Raw genomic sequence first — 25,675 nt, 5'->3', positions numbered from 1 at the left:
TGGATTCCAGGCCAGGATTGGGGATGTCTTTTCTGGGTCTGGGCACAGAGCTTAGGTCATGGTGACTGCATGTCACTGTGCCCAGACAGCCCCCTAGGCTTTGGCAAAGAAGGGAAGCAGAGTAGGAGGCCCAGGCCTTTTAATTTGCACCATTTTTATCCGTTCATGGTTCCTTCTCCATATCCCAGACACCATCCTGGGTCCTGGGTTACGAGAGCAAAACGCCATTCCTGATCCCGTCGGCTGCACATGGCACACAGACCGGTGGGAGAGACCTGGTGCATCAAATTCCTCCTGTTTCCATGATAAAGAGCAACAAGGGTCTAACAAAGGTGCTCAGAAAACCCGTGGTGGGGATCCTGGTGCAGGCTGAGTCAGGCAGGCTGGGACTGAATGAGGGGTCTGAGTCCCTCAGGACACCCAGGATGGTTTCTAAGACAGATTTCTTCTCACAGTGCCCCCCAGCAGCCCCTGCCACTACTCGTCTCCTGAATCTGCTCTTTGTGTCAGCCTTTGGGAAATGGTATGTTTTTAAACAGAGAAGAGACCCATTTTGTTCATGCCAGAGTCTGTCTGCTAGCATATACAGTGCCCTACTGAATTCCGAAGAGGTGCACCTTCATTTGAACAGACATAAACCTTGGCACATGACTTGGCCAGTCTGACAGGCTGGACTTGAGCCCCTATTCACTCCTTCCAACCCACTTCCCTCAGCCAAGTGTACTTGTACAGTGAGCAACTTGGACAACCATCCGTGGGGATCCTGCTAGAGACTCCTCTTGAGCAGAACGTTCTGGCTTCTTGGCACATGCTCACAGCTAGAAGATTCCTGTATCCTACAAGGACATAATTATATCTTCTGTGGGCATAAATCTGTTTAAAGATTTAAACAGGAATTTATATGCATTTTTTTGAAGAATTGGGTATTTTTCTTACCTAAATGGAAACATGGCTTTTTAAAATAGGGTCCAAGAGAGTTCTTTCATAGGGTAATTAATTCACATACCCTGGCCGATAAGCCCTAGACTTGGCATAAGGTTCAAAGCAGAAATTGGGTTGAGATGAGACTCAGGGATGTTTCTGGATCAGATTTGCTGTTAGCCACTGACACTGGGGTAATTTGGCTCTCTGAGTGGCAGTGAGTCTCAAAAACCTGGTGAAACAACATCTTTGAAAAGAAAGCTCAAAATGTCTTTAACTAGAAAGAATGGAGGAGGCCTTGCTATGTTTGGGAGCTAGAAAGAGAAGCATTTTGCGGTGGAAGATGAATCTCATCCCACACTGGCCACATCAGTGGCTTTCAACTGGAGTGGCCCTGGAGAGGCCCCTCGCCCAGATCCTTTCATCTACCAATGGGGAAGCTGGGACTCAGAGAGAGAAAGCGGATTGGCTTAGGCCACAGGGTGAGTGACAGAGCCGGGCTTTCTTCTGTACCTGGGTCTGGTGTGGGTGAGGCCAACAGTGTACATTATAGGGATGGTGTGAGCCACATGGGTGACTGTGAGAGGATGTCTAGGGTCAGAAGACACGGTGGCTCACTAGGCCCAGCATGGCCCCTCCTCTTCCAGATGTGGAAAGTTGCTTTTCCTTAGTTAAGAGGGATGAGGGTTAAGCCTCATTGGGAGATGTCACTAGGAATCCAGTGGACACTGGGACCCACAGAAGAGGAAGAAGGAAGTCAATCTCCCAGTCACAGGTGAATACACTCATCGCTGTTCCACGAGGAATTGCAATAATTGATTTGGGGTGTTGGAGGGTACGGTGCCCAAACGGCACCCTCCCTTGGGTACCACACTTTTCCATGTTGGACATCAGAAGGCACGTTTTCAGTTGTGAGGTGAAGATGAGCTCAGGGTGGAAATGCATATAGGGAAGGGAAATGCATATAGCCATCCTTCCAAGGATGCTTTCAAGAAGTGTGGTTTTCCCTTCCTACAGATGAGCAAACAGAGAAGGTACATTTCCTGTCCAAGGTGACACAGTTCCAAAGCCACAAAACTTGGCCTCTTTGTCATTTCCACTGGGCCATGGTGACTTTTCTTAGACTCTGCTTCGGTTTCCATCCCTCACAGCCAATCCCTGAGCCCCAATGCGGTTGAATGGAAGGGTGGGCCATCCATGTAGGAAGGTCTGACTTTGGGACACAAATGTATTTGATGTTGAAGCATTTGAGAATGCTGGAAATGGGAGGGAGTCCCTTTCTCAAAGCACAAGATGAAGGGACATTCTGGGGCCGCACCCAGGTCTGTTTGTATTTTACTCCAAGACAGTAGAGATTATAGGCATGCATCACCTTACCCAACACTTGAGTTCTATCCAACCACGCCCCCTGAGCCTGTGGGTTTGGTAGGTCACTCAGGCTGTAGAGTCATTAACATTTTACACTGTAGAAGTATTTCCCATTTGCTTAAAAGGAAATCTTAAAAGTGAAGAGGTGTTTCCAAACTCTACTGAGGCAGAGCCTCTGAATTGGAGAGCTGGACCATGTAGTCTCTAATCTCCTCAATGTGCAACGTGGAGGCCCAGAGTCAAGAGAGGAGGTTCCCAGGATTCCAGGGGAGTTTGACACAGAGCCCGAGTCAGCACCTGGCTGCCACCACACTCTATCCAATGCTGGTGCCTCCCGGCTGTGCAGCTTCATAGACGAATAAGAGTTGATTGAAAGGGTAAAGGATCATAAAAAGCATGCCATGCCTGAAGAACAACTTTAACACATGTAAAGAGAGGCCCAAAGATTTTTATTTTTATTTTCAGTTTAACACACATCAAAACCCAGCAGGTCTTCCAACACCAGCAATTTGCATTTTCTGAAGCCACCTCAGTGAGCAGCTCTGAAATAAATTAAAAAGAATGGTCAAGGCTGAATGCACACGGAGGTTTCCATGTGCTCAGCTCAGCAGATTCAGGTATGACCCCTACAGAGCTTGGACTCTGAACCGGCACTAACATTCTCTATGCTCAATGACCATCTCGCACAATGAATTCATCTGTGTAATTGTGCTTAGCTGTCCCAAGATTAACTCCATGTTTGCATGAAGATCAAAATGCTTGCTTTTAGAAGTTTGGTTTTCTTCAATTTCTGTCTTATCTGGGGAGGCATGCATGCTTGGAATTTCCTGGGCTTTTCTTTTTTAAATCTCTTGGAGGGATTGAGAATGGGAGGGCAAGATGGGGTGGGGTGGGATGTTTTACCTTCTTATTGTTCTTTTTTTTGAAACAACAATTGACAATTTTTCTTTGATATTCTTTTGTCAAAGGCAAGCCAGACCCTAGGGATCTTAAAATGGATAATAGCATTATGGCTTGAACCCCTGCCCCCTACTCCTATGCTAAGTAGGACATGACCTAGAATTCTGCTTTATTAAAAAAAAAAAAAAGATCTAAGGGCTGGGGATGTGACTTAGTGGTAGAGCACCTGCCTAGCATGGGAGAGGCCCTGGGTTCCATTCTCAATACCGCCAAAAAAAAAAAAAAAATCCTAATGGATTAAATTTACATACATACATGCACAGAGTACCGCTCTGAAGTTCCTATCTCGATATATATTTGTGTATGCATATACTTCTGCTCCACTTGCACTTTGAGTTTTTGTTTAGTGCCCCTTGGTAGTGAGATGTCTGCTCTGTGTTTTTCCAAGGACAGCCACTTCCGAGCCTGAAGGAGGCCGACCCACATTCCTGCGCTGGAAGGGTGGTGGCCTGATTCAGATCAACGGGGTTTACTTTCTGATTTCACCTCACTTGCACTTGAGTGACAAGTTCTGGGAGAAAAGTTGGCACAGTGCACCGAGGTCTATGATAGGGAGCTGTGGGGGACAGACAGCAAGCCGTCTGAATGGGGTGGAGTGTCCCCACTTAATCATTACCGCTGCTGACATTAGTGAAAAACAAGCAAGGCATAGTGTCTGCATGGGACCTACAATGAATGGATAGGCGGCCAGATTCTTAGGAAGTGGGAGGTATAGAGGGGCAGATGTCGGGGAGAAGCCTGTGTGATATTGCAGGTTCAGTGTGCACTTTTTTTTTTTTTTTTAAGTGGCGGAAGAATCCAAACCTCCTTGGCTATTTCAAAATCCTAATATCAGGGAGGAGCCGGTGTTTTTCACCCTTCCTGTGTGAGCCCAGGACACAGAGCAGCTTTGAGAACAAACACATCCTTTCTCAAAATAGGAGGCCAACTATTTACTTATGCAAGCGATGCTATGAGAAGGCATTATAGATTGAGTCACAGCTGTTGAGCTTTGCACTGACCACCAAAAGGCTCCTTCCCAGGGAGGAAAAATCCTGAGGCTCTCAGTGGACTGGCTCAAATAACAAGTCAAGGGAAGAGCTGCCTCCGCCTACCTGTTGAAGCTGCCCAGGCACACCCCAAGACAACTTGCAAACACAGACGACAAGAAGGGACATCAAAACCTGCTTTTAAAAATCATGTTGTGACCTGTTCAAAGTTGGATAAGCAGAACTAGAGCATGAATGGAATCCTAAATAAAAAAAATCATTTGTTCAATCCAGTCATTCAACAAATATTGAGTGGGATATGCCGACGTGGCTTGACAGGGGATGTGTGGTAGGATTATCCTGCACCCTGAAGGGGCCCGCTTGAAATTCGAGGTTGCATTTAAATTGAGAGCCTCTGGATGGAAGTGCTTAGTCTGTTCTGTGAAATGAGATCTGGGCTGGAGACACTGGGAGATGGAGAGATACTGTACATTTGGTTGAATGAGTGATGCCAGGTCCCTCCCTTCTGCAGAAATTCACGGGTCCAGTAGTCTTCCCGGGGCATCCACTGCTGGGTGTTACTTAGGAAAGAGCCCAGCGAGGTCACTGTCACTTCAAGGACCCAAAGAGAACAGCTTGCAAGAGGATCTGCCTCTACTTCGTGTATCTGAGATTAAATTCAGATCCTGCAGCTAGAAAGGGATTCCCAAGGAGGCAAAACTCTCCCACTCGGAGCAGTCAACTTTGGTCCTGAGGAAGCTTCAGGAGGGCTGAGTGGAAAGAGCCATGCAGTGGGGGGTAGGATGTGGGTTGTCCCTTGCTCAGTTTCCTGTCTAATGGGTGGACTCAAGTTCACTGAGCTTTTGTCTGACTTCCACCGTTGCCCTGCCCTGGTGGCATCTCCCTGTCCTCTTTGCCTGGCCTGGCCTGTTTCAGACTCAGAACTGGCGCAGCACCAGCGAGTTCATGGTTTTACAGACCCCGAAACGTGCTTTGCAAATAAATGACGAAGATAATTAAACGTATTGCATGCAAACCCCAAGGTCTTGGGCAAGGACAGACCTTTGGAATTGTAAGAGGAGTGGTAGAAAACACCTGTCCTTGAGTTTTAGGAGGGGCAAGTGACCACGGACAGGAGATACTCAGGTGCTAGGAGAGCTGTGTGCCAGTGCGTGGTACTCTGGGTGGTGGGGTGGCAGGTGGGCAAATCTTTAAGAACAAATCAAAATCTCTAGCGAGGAAACCATTCAGTCTTTCCGAATCCTTAAGGGGTCTATAGCAAGGCTGGGACATTTTAACAACTTAAACTTGGTAATCTGACCCTTCTTCTCCAATAGCACTCTCCCCTAGACCCCACTTTGTATCAAACAGAGAAAATGGGGCTCAAGGTCAGAGAGTTTATGAGTCTAAAATCTTATATATCGTTCTGTTTTATTGTCTTTCTTTTGGTGCCTACTTCCCATGGTAAACAATATTATTTTCCCAGTTTTAAGTAGTTTAACAATTCTCTTAAAATACACAAATTCAAATTAAAAAAAAAAAACTGAGTTGATCCTATAAAAATATTCATAGTGTAGGTGCTACCCAGGTATGACAACATAGGACAAATGGCTCCTGGGACACCACCAGTAAGCTCTAGGTTCCAAGAAATAGTCCTGCCCCAAATCCCTGGACCTCCTTCCCCAGCCAAGCCTTGCCCAAGCAGCCACTGTCCTGGTATGTGACCTTGCCCCACTTTACCTTTGCACTGCCCGTTGAAGTCTTCAAGGCCAAGTCCAAGCCTCACCTCCTAGAAGCTTCTAGAAGCCAGCAGCCTGCGTTCAAATGCCAGCTCTGTCACTAACAGGGTGACCTTGAAATATGTTACTCAGACTCTTTGAGCCCCAGTTTCCTAATCTATAAACAAATAAATAAATCCTATAACATTTACTTACAGTTTTATTTTTCAAAGATTCAATGAGACTATGGGAGTGAAACTGCCTAGTTTATAGAAGGAAATTAGGAAATAGCTCTGTGATCCCAGCAATTCAGAGGCAGGAGGATGGCAAATTCTAGGCTAATCTCAGCAATTTAGTGAGATCCTGTCTCAAAATAGAAAATGAAAGGGCTGGGGATGTAGCTCCCCTGGGTTCAATCCTCAGTACCTAAAAGACAGAGGGGGCATGGAAATCTCCATGACCCATGTGGTTTCCTTCTGGACAAGCTGAATTCACTCTCCCTTGTCTCTGGTCTCCTTACCTGTACGATTACCTTGGACCAGAGGTATCTGTGTTGTGGGGTGGGTCAGAAGCTCATTTTGCTCGTGCGATATCTCCATGCCTTTAGCACATTCCTGGTTCAGATAATGACACTGAGCAGCCCCTCCAGGTGTGGCTCCCTGTTTCCTGGGATATTTGCTTCTGAGTGTGCCTGGGCAGCTCACAGCATCTCCCCTGCAGGCCTCATGGGCACCCCGAATCCAGCCCGTCTCCACCTGAGCTTTGTGGAGCCTCACCTCCCCCCAGTTAGAACAGTGGTTCTCAACTGTGGGTGTTTTGGTGTCCCTGCCCACCCCCGCCCAGCCTAGGGACATTGGGCAGTGTCTGGAGATATTCTTGGATATTATGGCTAGAGTGAGGGATTCTTACTGGCATCTCAAAGGCAGAGGTCAGAGATACTGCTAAATGTGCCCCAATGCATAGGAATGACCCTGTCCCGTGTGTCAGTGGTGCTGTCGCTGAGAAGCCCTGACCCCAAGGCACCCTACAAGGTGGGCCAAGGTCTTCTCTACTCACAGCCCTCCCTCCCATGGCCCTAGTGAGATGATCCAAGGTCTTCAGGTAGAGGATGAGTCTTGCTCCCCACCTGCTGTGCCCCTGCTTTTTCTGTCCCTGCTCTCTGGCCCTTCTCTCTCTCTGTGTCCTTCACTGATCTGCTGTGCCTCCTGCTGTTCCTCCAATACACTTCTTGCACACCAGGTGCCCTGTACCCAGAATGCTCCTCCTTGGACATCACTCAATTCACTCCTCATTCCTGAAGTTTCTGCTCAAAGGTCTCTTTCCCAGGGAGGCCTTCCGGGTGGCCTCATGGAAAGCCACGGCCCTCACCCCTCACTCTCCCCCTGGCGCGGGCTCTGTGCTTCTCCATGGCGCAGATGATCACCTTACACCCTAATTCATTTATTGTATTTTTTTTTATTATTTTCTCTTCATACTAGAGTATAAGACAGACAAGAAAAGCTTTTCTTTTCCTTTTCATTTCCTTTTTTTTTTTTTTGCTGATTCATTTTCTTTTTTTTTAAATTTTTTTATTGGTTGTTCACAACATTACAAAGTTCTTGACATATCATATTTCATACATTAGATTGAAGTCATTTCTTGATCTTGTTCACTGATATTTCCAACTGCCTGGTGCTCAAAAATGATTTACTGAACAATGAATAAATCAATATCATTCTGTTCCCTAGTTGTTCCTCCTACCTCTATTTTCCAGCTAATTTATGAAGCTACCACTCGTCTGACACCCAGGTACAAAATCTAATCTGAGGTTAAGCTTGAATCTTCCCTTTTGCTATTTTTAACAGCTTTAGTGAAAAATGTGATTCACTTATCATACGACTCACCCATGGAGAGTGTGTAATTCAGTGGCTTTCTGTTTATTCCCAGTTAAGGAAGGATCACTGCAATCACTTTCAGAATGTTTGCATTGTCCCCAAACGAAGCCCTGCACTTCTTAGACATCCCACCCCCAAAACACACAGCCCCCTTCCCCCAGGCCCTGGCAACCACTCATCTGCTCTTCACCTCTATGGGTTTTCCTTTTCCAGACATCTCATGTACATGGAGTCCAACATTTGTGACTGGCTTCTTTGACTCGGCATAACTGTTCAAGTCTCACCCATGTTGGGGACTATATTACTAGCTCATTATTTCCATAGCCATTGGATAGGTAAACAACATTTTGTTCACTCACTCATCAGTTGGTGGACATCTGGGTGGTTTCTAGTTTGGGGCTCTTATGCACAAGGCTGCCATAAACACCTGTGCATGAATTTTTGGGTGAACATACGTTCTCATTTCTCTGGGGTGTTCCTGGTCACGTGGTAAATGTGTGAGGCCTTTCCAGGAGGAGAGGAGGAGCATGCCAGCTGTTTTCTCCTCTCTTTGAGCTGGCTGGCGTTCTCCCCCTTGAATCAGTGCCCTGCTCCGTATCCAGAGAGACTCCTCTGTAGTTCTCCCCTGGAAGGCTGCAGGGGAGTCCTAATGGGGATCTCTCCAGTGGGTCACCCTCAGCTGCACCCTCAGCTTCCAGGGGAGGGAGTATCAATGTCCCGGAGCCCGGGCCACACCTCACCTGATTACAGCAGCCTCTCTGCAGGTGGGACCAGTTACTGGTGCTTCCTGATGCTCCCCAGGTGACTATAATGTGCAGCCAGGGGTGAGAACCCTACAGGGCCTTCCTTCCTTCCTTCCGTCCAGGCTTCACCTGCCACTCAAATCTGTGGCCCCACCCTCTTCTAGAAACCCCTCATAACACATCCTGAGCTCCCAGATGCTCACCACACGTGCCCACCATTCATCCACCATGCTTAACCACACGCACTTTCCCAAGTGCCAGCTGGTCCCTGACTCCATGCCTTGGGAGACCACCCCCAACCTGAAGTGTCTTTCTCCATCTTTTCATCCTCCACTAGGAGGTCTTCCTGGCTACCCTCTCTTGATGGGCTGGGTGGGACCCTCTGTCTCCTCAGCCCTGAGCCAGCCTCTCTGCCACCCCAGGGACAGCCTCACTGAGCCTCACAGCCTCACTCTCGAGGCCAGGGCCCATGTGTTATCCATCTTTCTAGCTGCAGACCTGCAGGTGGTGCTCGTGTTCACTGGTGGCATGTGGGGGTGGGAGGGGGAGGGGGAATGGATGCCTACTGGTCCACCTGGGAGCAGGGACCCCCTAGGCAGCCTTATCAGCTGTTCACTCACACTCTTCTGAGCCCCCAAAATAATCCTAGGGTATGCAGCCGGCCCCAATCTCCTCCCTTCCCCTGGACCACAAGTTCCAGCACATTCCTCTCCCAGGGTGACCTCTACCTGCAATTCCCCAGCCTCAGCCAGGTGCCAGGAGGTGTTGGCACTGCAGGGGTCAGGGTGGGGCAGTCTTCCTGAAGCTAAAGACAAAGGCCCCAACCCAGACAGATGGCATACAAGTCTACCTTCAAAGGGCCAGACTGAGGTGAACGTCCTTGTCCCTTCTCCACCATGAATTTCCAGGCTCAGGAAGGCAATTGCCCTCCTCATGACAAAGCTGTAAAGAGCAGATATGAACATGGGTAGAGTGCAGACTGTCCCTCTGGGCGGGGCGAGGCCCACCTGCTCGCTACCCATGGGGCTTCCTCTCCCCTGGCTCCCCACACTGATTTCTCTGTCTCTGGGGGGAGTTGGAGGCTGTAGGGTCCAGCTGCTGCTGTTGGAGGCCTCCATGGGTCTTTGTCCTGGAAACTACTAGGTTCCTCCCTGCTGCTCAGCCCACATTGAAGACCTCCTTTCCCCAAGATCAGAGGAGCACTGTGAAGGGAGTCCAGCCCTGCTGCCACCATGTGACTCTGGTTGACTCATTTCCCCTCTAGGACCTTCGTTCCCTTGAGGTTTAGCGGTAGGGCTGGACTGGACAGCCCTGGAAGGCTTTGCTCCAGTGGAGAGCGCCGCTGGGTGAAGGTTCTCCTCTCAGGTCTGAACTAGCAGAAGAACCATGTTTGGCAAGACCAGCGTCAAACATGGCCCAAACCAACAAGCCTGGCAATAACTACTCTTTGTATTTTGATTTCTTCTGTGTTTGGCCTCGCCATAGCATGGTGGCAGAGCCATGCAGGGGACAGCACTGGACAAAGGAAGCTCCAAGACCCGAATTCATGCCTGCTCCACCCTCGATGAGCAGTGTTATCAGGGGTAAGCCACTGTTCTCTCAGAGGCCTCAGTTTGCTCATCCCTGAAAGGAGACATTTGAGCTGTGTGTGGTGGGGCATTGGCGCATGCCTGTAGCCAGAAGTTGAGGCAGGAGGATCGCAAGTTCAAGACCAGCCTGCTTCAGTACTACTGAAGAGAGAGAGAGAGAGAGACTGGCTGATTGATTTAGTACTTTCCCAATTAATTCAACAGACTTCTTAGAGCCTTGGGGGGTGCCGGCCTGGGCCTCGGGGGAGATAGGAAGGTGAATAGGACAGGAGGAGCTACTTGAGGTCTGGCAGGAGACTGCCAGGTAACAGGCATTTGTGATGTACTGTTGCAGTATTAGTGTTCTATTTCTTTAAAAATATTTTTTGTAGTTGTAGGTGGACAAAATGCCTTTATTTTGTTTATTTTTATGTGGTGCTGAGAATCAAACCCAGTGCCTCATGCATGCTCTACCCCTGAGCTCCAGCCCCAGCCCCAGTATTGGTATTCTTAGGGAAGACAACTGGAATTATTAAGAAGGCTTGGTTCTACAATCTTCAATACCCCCTTTCTTCTTGGCTAGAAAATGCTTGCTTTAAAATTCAGTACTAGGGCTGGGAATGTGGCCCAGTGGTGGTCACTTGCCAAGCATGTACAAGGCCCTGGGTTTGATCCCTAGTACCACAAAAATAAAAAAAGAAAATTCAGCAACAAATAGCTACAGCCCACGTTCTCAAGCAAAAGGTGGTCAGACTCTATCCAGTCCAGGAACCAAATAAGACCAGTCTAGTATAAATTGGTCACCTGGCCACTGAGCTTTCTGATAGGTTGTTAAAGAAGTCTGGGGCTTGCATGAGAATACAAGTACGATGGAATGAGCAGAGGGGGAAGGCCCACACAGACCTGCAGGAATGAGCAGGGAGACATTCCCAAGCCATGCGGAAACAAGGGATTGGGTATTAGATCAGCAGTGCAGACAGCTAGCCAAGTGCTTGGGAAGTGATGAAGTCACATCTCGGCCTCACGCCCCTCATTCAAGGTGCACATCTCTATTAAAGTGTTACATGGTGGCACAGGAGGCTGAGGCAGGACAATTGAAAGTTCAAAGCCAGCCCCAGCAACTTAGTGAAGTCCTAAGCAACTTAGTGAGATCCTGTTTCAAAATAAAAAAGTAAAAAGGGCTGGGGATGTAGCCCAGGAGTTAAGTGCCTCTGGGTTCAATTCCTGGTAGCCAAAAAAAAAAAAAAAAAAAAAAAAAAAAAAAAAAAAAAAGGAGTTAGATGTCAAACAATAGAGAATTGGTTAAATTATTGTATATCAATACAATGGACTATTATGAAGTTATTAAAGCCATGTTTTAGAAGAATCATCAATGCTTACAACCTACCATTAAGTAAAATAGTAGATTACAAAAAATAAATGTCTTATGACCACAGCTTTGTAGTTCAGTTCCCCATGAGATATATGAGATTGTGTGCTTGCACAAACACACATTTGAGGTGTATTTAAGTCCACATGTACATACATACAAAAGTCTGTAATAAAACATTGAAATGATAACACTGATTTTTCTCAGGGGATAGCAGGTAATTTTAACATACACACACTTATGTGTTTTTCCCCAAGTATTCCACATTAAAGACAAGCTACTTTTGGAAAATACATTTTATTTAGAAAATTGTTTTATAATAGCTCTAATATTAAAATAATTGGGGCTGGGGATGTGGCTCAAGCGGTAGCGCGCTCGCCTGGCATGCGTGCGGCCCAGGTTCGATCCTCAGCACCACATACCAACAAAGATGTTGTGTCCGCCGAGAACTAAAAAATAAATATTAAAAAATATTCTCTCTCTCTCTCTCTCTCTCTCTCTCTCTCTCTCTCTCCCTCTCTCTCTCCCTCTCTCCTCTCACTCTCTCTTAAAAAAAAATAAAATAAAATAAAATAAAATAATTGAAACACTTTGATAAAGGAAAGTGAAGACAAATTCAGGGAGCAGACCCTATGAAGACTGGGAACCCACTGGATTGAGCCATCCTATTTTTCCCAGGACGGTTCCATGGATCAACCAAACACAACTTTGTAATTGCTCTGGCACCTGACACCTGATGCCTGGCCTTCTCTGGAGAGGAAAATCCTGGCCTACTGTGGGAAAACCACCGCTGGGCACAGAAGATGGATCAGGGGTGGCCAAGCTAGTCTTGTATCCATTTCGAGAGGAAAAATAAAGCTGATGGTTTTTGTTCTCTCAATTATGACTTTTCTCCTATAGTATTTTTTTTTGAGGAGCTGGGAGCATAGCTCAGTGGTAGAATATATGCCTAGCATGCAGGAGCTGATGTCCATCCCCCACCCGCCCCAAATTTCTTTAAAACATATGATACCTAAAGTTACTCTGATACGTTAGAACTCCATATGAGACTCAGACTTAGTACTGATTATGTATTTAACTATCTTAAGTTCTCTGTATCACCATTTCAGCAGACACTGTTTCAGGAGAATAAAGACTACAACAACCTAGGTCTGTGTTTCAAAGTTCCCAGGTGATTCTGCAACACCGCTGTGCACACAGGTTGAGAACCACCATTGTAGCATGTTCCAAAGTGGCAGTTCTCAGACTTTGCTGCCATTGGAATCACTTGTGCAGTTTTAAAAACTTCCAATGGCAAGGCCATGTCTCAGACCACTAAACTCAGAATCTGTGGGCACCTGCCCATCGATGGGCCTTAAAGGTCAGGCGAGGTGGTGCATGCTTGTAATTCCAGCAGCTTGGGAGGCTGAGGAAGGAGGATCATGAGTTCAAAGTTCAGCAATTTAGCAAGGCCCTCAGCAACTCAGGGAGACCCTGTCTTTAAATAAAACATAAAAAGGCCTGGGGATGTGGCTCAGTGGTTAAGCGCCCCTGGGTTCAATCCTCGTACAAAAAAAAAAATCACTTGGATGATTTCAATATACATCTGGATTTGAACTAATATTTTTAATGATAGCAACCCAATAAACAGCTTGTAAAAGCAGAATCTGAACTACTTTGTGTTCTCTGTCTCCCTCTGCTGGCCTTTCTACCACACTGCTGTAATTTACTGCCACTGGGTATCCAAGACACTGTTGCTTGCTGGTACTTTTAAAAATTTGCTAAGAAAATTAAAAAGAACCAAAGAGGACTGAAATTTTTAAGGAACTGAATAGCTATAAAGTATATTCTTGTCTGTCACAGGATGTTCTAAGAGTTTTAAATGCATTAAGATAGGGCTGGGATTGTGGCTCAGAGGTAGAGCGCTTGCCTAGCACACTCGAGGCCCTGGGTTTGATCCTCAGTACCACATAAAAAAAATAAAGATATGTGTCCACCTATAAGTAAAAAATAAATATTTAAAAATGCATTAAGATAAAGCAGCTAAGAAAAATTTTGCAGTATTTGACAAATAAAAAGCAGCCAATAAATGTTAGTTATGACCATTCACAATAAAGCACAAATTAGAGCCCTTCTTTTGAGTACCAGTGATTCATTTTTAATAAATGGTTTTAATTCATTACAAAATATTCTTAGTCACTTAGTCCTATCTGTCCCTGGGAAATTGGCTATGGGTAAGTAGTGAGAAGAAAAACTGGTCTTCTGGCTAGAAAGACAGTTTTGATTTTCTTGCTTTGACTGCCTCAGAAAGCAGTTGTTTTACTGTTTACTTCTATTCATTGTATTATTTTCTGAGTTGATTTATTTTCTTCATTTCTGCACATAATCATCTGTGAATTCAGTCTCGCAGGCTGGTGTTATGTGAGTAATGATAATTTGGAATTACTTGAAAAAAATTTTTTAATTTTATTTTTGGCTTATTTAATCACGTTGGCTATTAAATTGTGTACAATATCGGGAGACAGTAATGACACTTAGGTTTGCTTATTTTGGTTCTGATTTTTTAAAGGAGAAGTCACTGCTAAGATAAATGTTTTATTATATTGGTGAGGTATCTTTTAAATTCCTTATTGTTTTAAAAGGAATTTTGCTTGGAAAAAAGACACTATTTTTTATACTCTTATAGCATCCATAAAAATGACTGTTTGGCTTTTTCAATTTGGTGTGATAGCATTTTTAAATTAATGTGAGAGCATTTTATTAATAGAACTTGCCAGCATTTCTACAGTAAATCCTAGCTGGACATGGGGTAGATGAGAGCAACACTTCTCATGACACCCCCCAGAGAGGGTGTCCCACCAATGTCCTCCTCTCCCATTACAACCGTAAGCCTCTGCTCCTGATGGTGGTGGTGGTCCTCAGGGATGTGGACAGAAATGACAAATGCACAAACACTCATTATCTGACACTTGGTCCCCACTAACCCTGGCACAATGTCGTCAACCAGTGGAGCTGAGGTCCCTTTAGCTCAGGCTTGAGGACTCAACGTTCCACCCCACTGTGCAGATGGAGACATCCCAGCCCAAGGAGGATGCCAAAGAAAGAGCAGCAAGGGGCCCCTGCCAGGCCTGAGCCGGGTGCTTCTCATGTTGTGGGACCTGCTTCTGAACAACTCTGTGAGAAACTGTTAGCCCCACTTTAGAGATAACTTGCCAGAGGACATAGTTATTAAGTAGCAGAGCTGTCCTTTAAAACTGGGTGTAATTTTGGAGCTTGTACAAGCTGGATCTGTAGATTCTGAAGACTGGCTCTTGGGATGGGTGAAGAGGCAGAAGCAGAAAAAGGGTCAATGTGGCCTATCCCTTGCTTCCCCTTGAGGAACTTGTGGGGACAGTACCGAGGCTCTTGTTGGCAGACTGGAAATCCTGTGGTGGTGCCTCTCTACTGATGGATCCAGGTTCCCGAGACACCCCAGCTATCGCCTCACCTAAAAGTACAGCTGAGGGAATCCAGCTGTTGTCCTCACAGAGACTGCTGGAATGTTGGCAGTATCTCTGCCCAGGACGCTGAAAATGAAAGGAAAGAAATGTTTGATATTTATTGAGTGCCAGAGATGTTCTAAGAACTTTCCATGTATTAATTAATCTAATCATTTTAACATCATTACAAAGAAGATACCATTATCTCCATTTCACAGATAAAAGACTAAGGCACAAGAGGTTAGGGAACTTCCACAGACAGAAATCTACAGAGACTGGGTTTACGCCCAGGCTCTTTGTCACTATCATTTTAATGAAGTAAAGGCTGAATGAACCAAAGTAACTCACTACGCTCTTAGGTTGGAAAGATGGTGTGGTATCACTTTGGTCAACATTCACCTATGACTACCAAAATCAGAGTAACTCACAACGCTCTTAGGTTGGAAAGATGGTGTGGTATCACTTTGGTCAACATTCACCTATGACTACCAAAATCAAGGAAGCCTTTGTCTCTATGTTCAAGAGGAGGTTTCAATCTGCTCTCATCTCTGTAGGACACCCGCCTCACTATTGACTAATATCACAGAGGGGGTTACATGGATGTCTTTCTAGAGTTTTAGAAAAGGGTGGCAGTTAGCAGGTTTCATACTGATCTCAGAAAAGGTTTGAAGATGAGTCTCAATGCTGTCCATCTAATGAAGAAGGCTCCAGCTATTGTAGCTCCAATCTTTCTTTTAAATATCAATACGAATTTCAGAGTATAACATTTTAAAAAACTTCTTTATGGTGTTGGGGATTGAGCCCAGGATCTCATGCATATTAGACAAACTCTGAATCACTGACCCACATCCCCAGCCTAGAATTTAATGTTTGAATTAGAATTCTGAATCAGCAGGGCTTTTTGCATTGAAGTAAGTTCTAACTCTATTTTCTGGGTGGCTTCAGTACTAGTAGTGTTACTGAGGCACCAGCCCAAGGTGTTGACAGGTGTCTGCCCTCTGATGCACGTGCAGGAGGCCTCAGTAAGAAAAGCAGCATCCCTTTGAGACTGATGCCCAAACCCAACTCCTGGAATTTCTAGAGATGCTTAATCTTTTCTTTCCCTTTATGTGAACATTAACATCCATATCAGGCCTGGAAACCTTTGTAGAAACTACAGGTTCAAAGAAAAAAAAAGACATAAATAAAGGAGATTTTGTTTGAGATAAGCAAAAGATAAGAATGACATTTCACAAGTATTTTATCAAGAAACCCACCAGTAAAGCTCAAAAAACCCCCAGGCCATTAAGGTATATAAGCCACATTTTTACTTTTATGAAAGTACAAGTCAAGAAGCTGCCATTTAATGTATTGAAGACAAAGAAGTTCCAAGATTTGAGAAGAGTCAGAATTCCTGTAGGTTAGGACAGGTTGATTCAGTCTCCCGGGTCCTCTACAGCAATCCATATTCAGAATCATCTCCAAAGAAGGTTAAGTTTAAAAAATGTTCTCTGTGTTTTCACTGTGCCTGTGGTCTAATTCTTTGGAAACTAATTCTCTACTAGTGGAAAATGAAGACTTCAGGAAATCTGGGTGCTGTGTCCCCTTGTCACTGCCTCGACAGCAGTTTTCAACAACATGTTAAAGGACAGAAAAGAGCAACTAAAAGGCAAAGAGAAAAACTGAAAACATAAACCCTTAAAATAAATATCTAAATGGTAATTAAGTACTAGATCACCAGAGCCCATTCTCTATCTTGATTTTTATTTATCTTAGGTCAAAAGTAATTGTGGAATATTTTAATTGGTTCTTAAATGTCCCCAAGTTCCTTATTGAAATAAATTCTAATAAACTGTTGGCAGGCAAAAGACAAATGCAAAATCTAAATGTAAATAATTGTTGTGTGAGAAATGACTTTCACCACTACTTGGGCATTATCAAAATATAGTTTAAAAACCCTTCTTTGCAACCACTGAAATTACACAAGTAATCATTTTTGAAGGCACAAATTAAAAGGTGGAAAAACCACCATAAATTGAGGCTACTCTTCTCAAAAGATAATCTGCATAGGAGTTGGTGTTGTGGCCTAGGCCAGGGCTCCTGCATGCCAGGAGTTCACTCTGGCCCCTGAGTCGTGGAGAGGCTGAGAGGATCCTTGAGGTTGGCACTGGGGGAGCCTGGTACAGCAACTACTTACTAAGAGGAACTTTTTCAGGATTTTATCAGCTGATGCAGTTGTTCCAGTGCAGACTGACTAAGCATCTGCTCTGCTCAAAGCTCTAAGTGTGACCTGACCAGAGCAGGAGATTGTGGCCACACTATTTTCATTAGCTTATTATAAAAGAAAAAAGTTCCTGGAGATACACAACATTCTAATTCCTTCCTTTTTCTGAGACTAAACACCCTTCACAACTTCCCAGTGTGCTCAGCCAACACTGCAATCTGACACCTGGGGTACGGGTTGCCCAGGTTAGAGCTTTCAATACCCTGACCATGACCTGTGCAATGCAGCCACTCTCCAAAGCAGCTGAGCCCTTTGAGAAGACGTCAAATAGCTGCTAACCTATTATAAATAAACAGTGGATAAACTGTTCCTGCCTGTTAAGATTAAATCCCACATAACCTATGCTCAAGCTTGCATCTCCCTATGACCATGTTTGACATCTGGAAAGTATGGTGGAATAGTCACCGATCTGACAACTCTAGAAGTGCCACTTGTGACCCAGAGGCATCAAAATAAATAGTCAGAATATTTTCTAAAAAGTCCATGACGGCTCTTCTGGTTGTGTCCCCAGTTAGCACCTGTATACTGCTTATATGCTTCAGGGCCATTTTGACCATCTGGTCTCTTTCTTGTGGGCTATGGGCTGCTCCAGGATCATCTCCCTCTGTTCCGGATTTTAAAAACTGTAGGAGATAGGACCGGACCATATCTCCATTCAGTTCAAGGGTTTCTTTGATGCAGGGCAGGTCTGAAGCGCTGGCCAAGCTCAAGAGGTGAATCAGTGCCTGGCAGATCTGGGTCCGTAGGCTGGCACAGTACTTGAACTCCAGAAAGTCTGTGGTGTCTTCACTCTTCTGCAAGGCAGTGACCAATGCATTCCAGATCTGAGCATACTGCTCTACAGACCCATACTGCTCTCTCTTGCTTGGGATGGAAAGGGCAGTGGCAGATCTGATACGCACTTTGAAGTTCTTGCATGATGTTACAACAGACGTCAGGGCATCGTAGGCTTGGGAGGTCCATGGGGCTGTCCCTAGGAAGAATATCATCATTAAAACCAGTAAAGGTATAGAAATAAGTTGGCGGGGGGTGCTGTGGAGGAGGCATGCACACTAGTGCTCCAGATAGTCACCAAATGTGCCCATTTATTTCTTATAATAATTCCGTAAGATCAGGGTGGTGAGTGAATCATGGTGGGATCTTAGGTAAGTGACCGGATACTGACCCCCAAACCTCCCTCTTCACCTAGCCCAGCCTGCAGCATGCTTAGGACTTCTGCTACCCAACATAGGACTTTGACTGATTCAGAAAAAGATTTCTTTTCTAGAAAGATTTTCTCCAAAGGAGCAAGACTTGGAAGGAGCATGGAATGAACTGCAGCCCTACCTGTCCTCTCAGTTGGACGTTGCTGAGCAAACCCATACAACTGTATGCAGCAGCCCTGTTTATGCTAGCAAAAAGAATATTTCCTAGCCCAGATTAGCATACACACATATATTTGGCCATAGCAAGCTTTGCATTTTATTGTGAAGAAAAAGAAAACTTCTAATTTCAAGATTTCTTTCTTCTATTCCCACAGGCTCAGAAAAATCTTCCTGCTTCCCTCCTCCCCAGTTACCTTTGTTTTGGGGTGTCCTTATTCTTCAAGACCAGCCTGAAGTAGAATGTAGCTTCTTTAAGTCTCCCAGCCCTTCCTTATTCTTTGTTGCCTCTGAAGACAGGCAAATAGGCCCTTTCCAATTTATGGATGCTATTGCCATTTACAATGGACCACTGTTTGAGGTCCTTGAATCTCACCATCCCAATGCCATCTCTAGTCAGTTTCCTGTCTCATTTTCCTTTTGCGGTTGCTGATAGCTCTATCTCCTTAATGGAAAATGTCATGAGGCTACTCTCTACCAGCTCCCTCTGGTCCCCTTACTTGATGCAGGCTCTGCAGGCCCAGAAGATTTCCTCCTCTCTTAGATTCAAGTTTTGTCATAGAGACAGACATATAAGGCAAATGCTGGCCTTCAAAGTGAGTGCTGTCTGGGGCTATAATCCATACACCTAAGCAGCTGCTGGCCCTGAATGGTATTTCCTGCTACATGTCATGTTATGATGATATGACTGACAGAAACCCTCCTTAGATGTGGCATCTACCTCTGTTCTAAGGGCTCACAGGATTTCATATTTGTACCTTTTTTTTTTTAAAAAATTTTTATTGTTGGTTGTTCAAAACATTACATAGTTCTTGACAAATCATACTTCACACTTTGATTCAAGTGGGTTATGAACTCCCATTTTTACCCTGTATACAGATTGCAGCATCACATCGGTTACACATCCACTGTTTTACATATTGCTATACTAGTGTCTGTTGTATTCTGCTGTCTTTCCTATCCTCTACTATCCCCCATCCCCTCCCCTCCCATCATCTCTCTCTACCCCATCTACTGTAATTCATTTCTCCCCCTTGTTTTTTTTTCCCCCCTTTCCCCTCACTTCCTCTTGTATGTAATTTTAAATGGTAACAAAATATTCTGTTGAATATACATAAAGTAATTTATTTTGCCATTGCCCCAAATTTGGGGTTCCATTGTTTTCTAATACTGTGACAAAAAACATTGTGAAAAAAAGTTTGTCTGCAAGAGTGAAGAGGGAAACCTTCTTACCAAGAGGAAGGGCAGGATTTTTAAACACATTTCCCATGGCGTAACAGGCATTCCATCGAACTTTCATGGCAGCCTCGATCAGAACAGTAGAAATCAGAGCCTGGATAGACTCCTCAATAATTTCAGCAAATATGGGTTTTTCTATATGAGAAGGTTGCAGAAAATGAAGCAAGTTTCCAAGGGCCCGAACTGCATTGCTTTTTACCTACAAAAAAATGTAAAAGCCTTAGAAATCTGTTTTGCCAGAGATGTTTCATAAAGTATAATTTTTGCTTTTAAAACCCCAGGAGACACTAGATTTCTCAAAGCAGGAGGACTAATGAAATGTACATCCTGTAAGGGTGCAAGTCCTTGGAATTCTGCAAGGTCACATCTGGTTAATTTTCTGAGCCATCGGAAAGGTGAGGTCTATACAGCTCCTCTCCTGGATTGCTGGTGCTAGACTGCACCTCAGAGAGGTCTGTCTTTCCTTATAGAGATGGAGCACAAGGAGGCCTAAGACAACAGGACCAGGCTGCTTTGCAGCAAGGCTAGGAGGAGAAGCTAGGCTTCATCATTCCAGCCCAGTATTTTCTATTAGATCAGAATGTCTTAATTTTTGCAACATGCCAGAATCATCCAAGGCTTTGTTTTTATACCCATTTCCTGGACTCTAACCAAGAAATTCTGATTGAATTACTTTGAGGTAGGGCTTCCTAGGTGATTATTAGGTTCTCAGAACCACTGTACTAAATAAAGCATTGGTCTGGGTCAGGTACTATGCTAGGTACTTTACCATAAGGCACCTCAGAGTCTAGTGAAGTATATGCAATGACTCCCATATTCCAGGTGAGAAAACTGAATTTCAGAGAAGCTAAAGAACACACCAGAGTCACCTATTATAAAAGGGGAAGCCAGGACTTGAATCTATGTCCACTTGACCTAAGGCCCAGGCCTATGCTTTTTGAGTTTATATTATGTAATAGGAGATATTCAAAGCCAGGGGCTCCTCATCTTTTTGATTTGTTAATTCCACTTACAAATGTTTTGGGAAAAAACAGAATAATATTAGAAAAAATATGAGTATAACATGTAATATTAAAATGGGCTCTGATATTTTTCAGGACATTAGAGACATAAAGAAACTGTACAAGTGTAGAGGGGGGCCTAAGTATATCCTGAGTATACTTTCCACCCCCTTTAAAGAGGAGATATTTGCTGTGACAGTTTGAGGAACTTCACATCACACTGAGCTACCAGCTATGGTACAACTATAAACACAAGTATTTAAACAAGAAATACTAGGTGTTGTTCTGAGTCTACCTTGTCCTTGTCCTTGGAGGCTTCTATTGCTGACCGCAACATTTTCAAGAGCAGGAGACCAGAGAACTCTTCTTGGAAACTTGGGTCTGGTGTTTCCCTGTACCACCCAAAGCATACAAAATAGGTTAAAAGGTAAACCCCACTTAAATATGTACATATAAAAATATACTCACTTAGTATCAAAAACTGTAGGAAAATAGCGTAACAAAGCTGTTCACACCACAGCAAGAACTTACAGTATGTATGTATCTCTCTCTTGCTCTCTTTTTTTCCTAGTGTTACTGTGGATTGAACCCAGGGGTACTCTACCACTGAGCTACATGCCCAGCCCTTTTTAGTTTTTGAGACATTGCCCAGGCTAGACTTGAACTTGTGATCTCCTTGCCTAAGTCTCTTGAGGAGCTGGTATTACAGGCACGTGCCACTGTGCCTGTTTCAGTATGTACTTGACTCAGCAGTTAGATACCAAGGAATGTATCCAAAGGGAATACCTCAAAAGGGAAATTTTATGCACAAAAATGTTCACTGTGGACAGAAGCCTACAAACCTAAAGTCTAAAACAAATGCTTAGGCATAGTGGGTTAAAAATTTATCACATAGCAATGACCAAATAAAAAATAAGTACTTACTAGAAGCCAATAATGGAGAATGCTTATACATGTGACTTTCACGTCACTTTTACAGGGTTAAGAGATAAAAAGCAGGATACTTGTGTATGAATAACAACAAATATTTCTGGGAAGGGGGATGTGGGTGTTCAGGTAGGAGATAGGTTTTACACTGAATATGCCTTTGTACTATTTCAATCTTTAAACTTGTGAATATATTATTTAAAAAAATATAAATATTATATCTTAAAAGTAGAGCAACCATTACTAAGGTTTTGGATTTCTATTTTTATATTTTCTATAATGTGGATATATTGTTTATATCAGCATACAGTATTTTTATATATGTAATTTTTTTATGTATATAATTGATACATATATATTTTATACAAATATATATAAAATATTATGAATGTTTGTACATAGAATTCCCAATATGTGTTAAGAGCATCTAATTAATCTTATTATTTAAAGGAATATAAAAATAAATCAGTAAGACTGACTAATATGGGGGAATTACTGATAATTCTCTCATAGTAGGGATAAAAGATACTCTCTTGGGACCTTCACCTTAGAAGTCACCCAGGGAAAACAGGCTGAGTCACCTACATGTTGACAATCAGAGTGTCTGTTAGGTTGCCCAGGGACCAGGCTGCTTTGGCACGGACATTCAGAGACTTGTCTTGAAGTGACATCAGTATGGCATTTGCTGTGTCTGCAACAAATATGACATCCTGTAAGATGAACCAAACACTGCATTACTTTGAGTTCACAATGCTGCTTCTGAAATTCTCAAATTTATTTTACCCAAAGCTACAACCCTTTATTGCAAATTTTGACTCAAAATCAAAATTCATTTACTCAATCAATTCATTTACTATTTTTTTAATATTACAATTTGGATACTCAAGATACCCATGCCATGGATACCCAATCAGCTGAACTCTTGTGAATGTCTTACAACCTGGCCTATGACAGTTATCTGTGAATTTTGTCCTTGGGTTGATTTCCACCTTCAGGAAGCGGTGTTCTGACAATAAAATACATTTCCAAAACACACCCTATTCACTAGACACTTCTCGGTGAGAAGAAGATCACAAATAAGAGTGAGGGAAACTTCATTTCTTTTTTAGTAAAACATCCATCAGCTTTCTAAATTATTACTATCACATGGTACTGTCTCATAGCCATTCATTAAGCATTCACTGAATATCTAGGTCCCAGGTGGTGTGCTAAGTAATTTGAAATAAATGAACTATAGGCATTACCATAATTTTGTAGCAATTAAAGAAATCAGAATACAAAAGAAGTTAATTTCCTTTACTGCCCAACTCAGGAGCTTTGTATCCACAAATAAGCGGTGATATGGATTATAAATAGAAAAAGAAGAGCTAAACAGGCTCACTCTGACCTGTCTGAGACAAGGAAAAAGCACATAGACTCCAAGGGCCCTTGATGTCGCAGCTTTCACTAAACGGTTCTTGCTGTCATTCAATCCGAGTAGCATTGTAATGCACAAAATCTGCCTGTCATTCTGCAATGAGAAGGGTGACAAAGGGAAAAGCAAAAAGAAATAATTATGAGCCAAAGTTTCCCCAAAATGACTATGAAGTACCTGTTCATATTCAGGAGCTGAATGCACTGTGATCTTGGGGCAGGCTGCCCTGTGTTAGTGCAGGTTCCATTCAGACTCAATGTTGACCTGAGAATCCACTTTGTGCAAGGCACACACAGCATCTCATCACATCCAAGCTTTCTACTGTGTAAATTAGGCATTTTTTTATTCTTTTATTCCATTAAAGTTGCATTTTTTATAAGAGCTAATTTACATAAATAAAAACAGATGCAAATTCTGCTGAAGATTAAAGAAAAGCAGCAGTTTGGATACTGCTATGGTCTAAATGTTTATGCCCCTGCCACATTCATATGTTGAAACCTTAACCAAAAGGTGACAGTAATAGGTCCTAGGGCCTTTGGGAGGTGATCAGGTCATGGGGACAGAACCTTCGTGAGTGGGATTAATGCCATTTTAAGTGAGGACCTGAAGAGCTGTCTTGCCCCTTCCACCCCGTGAGCTAGACAGGGCCACCTATGAATCAGAGATTGAGCACCTAACACCACCAACTCTGTAGATGCCTTGATCTTAGAACTTCCAGCCTCCAGAACTCTGAGAAATAAACTGCTGTTTTTTAAAAGTCACCCAGTTTATGGTATTTTATTTTAGCAGCCCAAATGGGCTAGGACAAATACCATGTGTTGGCATCATATCTAAATATTTTCACCTACTCTTATGTTATTTTTCACATGACTCCCATCTTAAGATAATAATATTAAGTTCTAGAAAAATTAAGACAGTCCCAGAGCTACAAAGACCCAGCATTTAAGCCCAGGTCTTTTAAACTCTGGCAGGAAATCTTTCTGAAATCTCATTGCCTTTGCAGCTGTGCTAACTCTTCTACCACCCGCCTTCTAAAGCACCGCGAGAAACAGCTGTCTGACAGATTAAAAGTTCTCCCGTTTGTTGTTCCCACTGCCCTCCGCCAAATTCAAATACAATAATCTCCTCTTCCTTACAGATAACAAAGAAAATATTTCAAAATAAAAAAGAATCAAACTTGAGCTGTGATGCTCAGGGCACAGTTTGAGAGGAAGAAAATGGCTTGAGTTACCGGCAGACTGCTGAAGGCCTCGGGCAAGATGGAAGACAGGGCGTCACAGGCGCTCGCCTGGAGAGTTGGGTGCTCTGAACTCTGCAGGGCTCGAGGTAAAGGACCTTTTAGCATCACAGTCCAGAACATCACCACCTGAAAGAGGCACAGTTAGAACTACAGCCTAAGATGCACAGTGGAACCAAGTGAAGCTAAGCCTACCACATGTGGCCTTAGCTATGACATGTTTCCTTAAGGAACTGGCTTTCTGTAAATGCTTCATTGGTTCTTCCATGGTGATAAAAAGGACTTTAGAAAACAACTAATCAAATCCTCGTATTTTATTGACTAAGAGACTACAGTGTAATGAAGTCAGACAGCCATGGTGACAATGAGGAGAAGGATGAAGATGACAGTAAAACAGCTAATGGTTTTCAGAGAGCTGATCACATTCTGGGATTTGCTCTAAGTGCCTGAAGTACTTCAACTGATTTTAACCCTCAGCATAACTTACATCTCTTTTTTCACATAAGGAATATGAGGCACAATGAGATACTATAACTTGTTAATAGGCAGCAGAGGTCAACTAGAATCCAGATAAACCAACATTTAGTTAGGGCTCTTTCAACCTGATCCCCTGTGACAGAGTGTCAAAATAGTCCAGGGACCATGTGTTCTAGATCAAGGAGCACAGGATCCAGAGGCTGAGTTACATAAGTCCTGCAGCTGCTGCTTCCTGTCTACAGCCTTGGGCAAGTGACTTAACCTATCTAAACTTTGGTTCTTTTTCAATAAAATGGGGCAAAGATATCTATGTTGTAGAGTCTGTGATAATGATACTGTGTGCAAAGTTCCTTCCACAGGACACTCTTTTAAAAAAAGTTCTTACACAGTGGATACTCTTAAATTAGGCAGTAGGCTCTTTTTATAGCATTTCAAAGAATTATATCACTTCAAAGTCCCTCAGGTAGACATTTGAATGCTTTTATTTCCATGCTTTATAAAAATCCTGGTTTTTGCATTCCTTTGCAAATCCACCTGTGGTTTTGGTAACCCCCGTTTCTGTCCTATATATATGGGCCTGGGTTTTGCTGTATATTCATGCAATAGTCATATCTTCCTCCTACTTCAGCTCCTGGAAGCCCAGTCTGGGCCCTCCCTACTCCAATCCATTATAATGTAGACAGGTGTGGTTGCCAGCCTCCAAGGTACCCCAGAGTTATTCTCACCTACTAATGTTTACACCTCTGTGCAGTCCCCTCCTGCACTGAATAGAGCTGACCTAGTAACCAAGGGATGCTGTGAAAGTGACA

At 43.7% G+C, this 25,675-nt stretch overlaps 1 protein-coding gene across 1 annotated transcript in view; it reads right to left on the bottom strand.

Annotated features, from left to right (window-relative positions):
- Nucleotides 1–15,427: 15,427 nt before the first annotated feature.
- Nucleotides 15,428–25,675, bottom strand: part of Heatr6 (HEAT repeat containing 6) — a 34,590-nt gene continuing 24,342 nt past the window's right edge. The window contains exons 15-20 of the mRNA XM_026398027.2: nucleotides 24,384–24,518; nucleotides 23,126–23,248; nucleotides 22,324–22,448; nucleotides 21,107–21,203; nucleotides 19,805–20,009; nucleotides 15,428–18,183 (exon numbers count right to left, since the gene is read on the bottom strand). Of these exons, the coding sequence (XP_026253812.2) occupies nucleotides 17,612–18,183; nucleotides 19,805–20,009; nucleotides 21,107–21,203; nucleotides 22,324–22,448; nucleotides 23,126–23,248; nucleotides 24,384–24,518 (1,257 nt within the window). The 3' untranslated portion in view covers nucleotides 15,428–17,611. The remainder of the gene's footprint in view (nucleotides 18,184–19,804; nucleotides 20,010–21,106; nucleotides 21,204–22,323; nucleotides 22,449–23,125; nucleotides 23,249–24,383; nucleotides 24,519–25,675) is intronic.

The sequence above is a fragment of the Urocitellus parryii genome, chromosome 7 (genome assembly GCF_045843805.1).
Source record: "Urocitellus parryii isolate mUroPar1 chromosome 7, mUroPar1.hap1, whole genome shotgun sequence".
In the NCBI taxonomy this organism is placed as follows: Eukaryota; Metazoa; Chordata; class Mammalia; order Rodentia; family Sciuridae; genus Urocitellus; species Urocitellus parryii.
The sequence above is the reverse complement of the archived record's forward strand: the minus strand, read 5'-3'. Positions and strand labels throughout refer to the sequence as shown.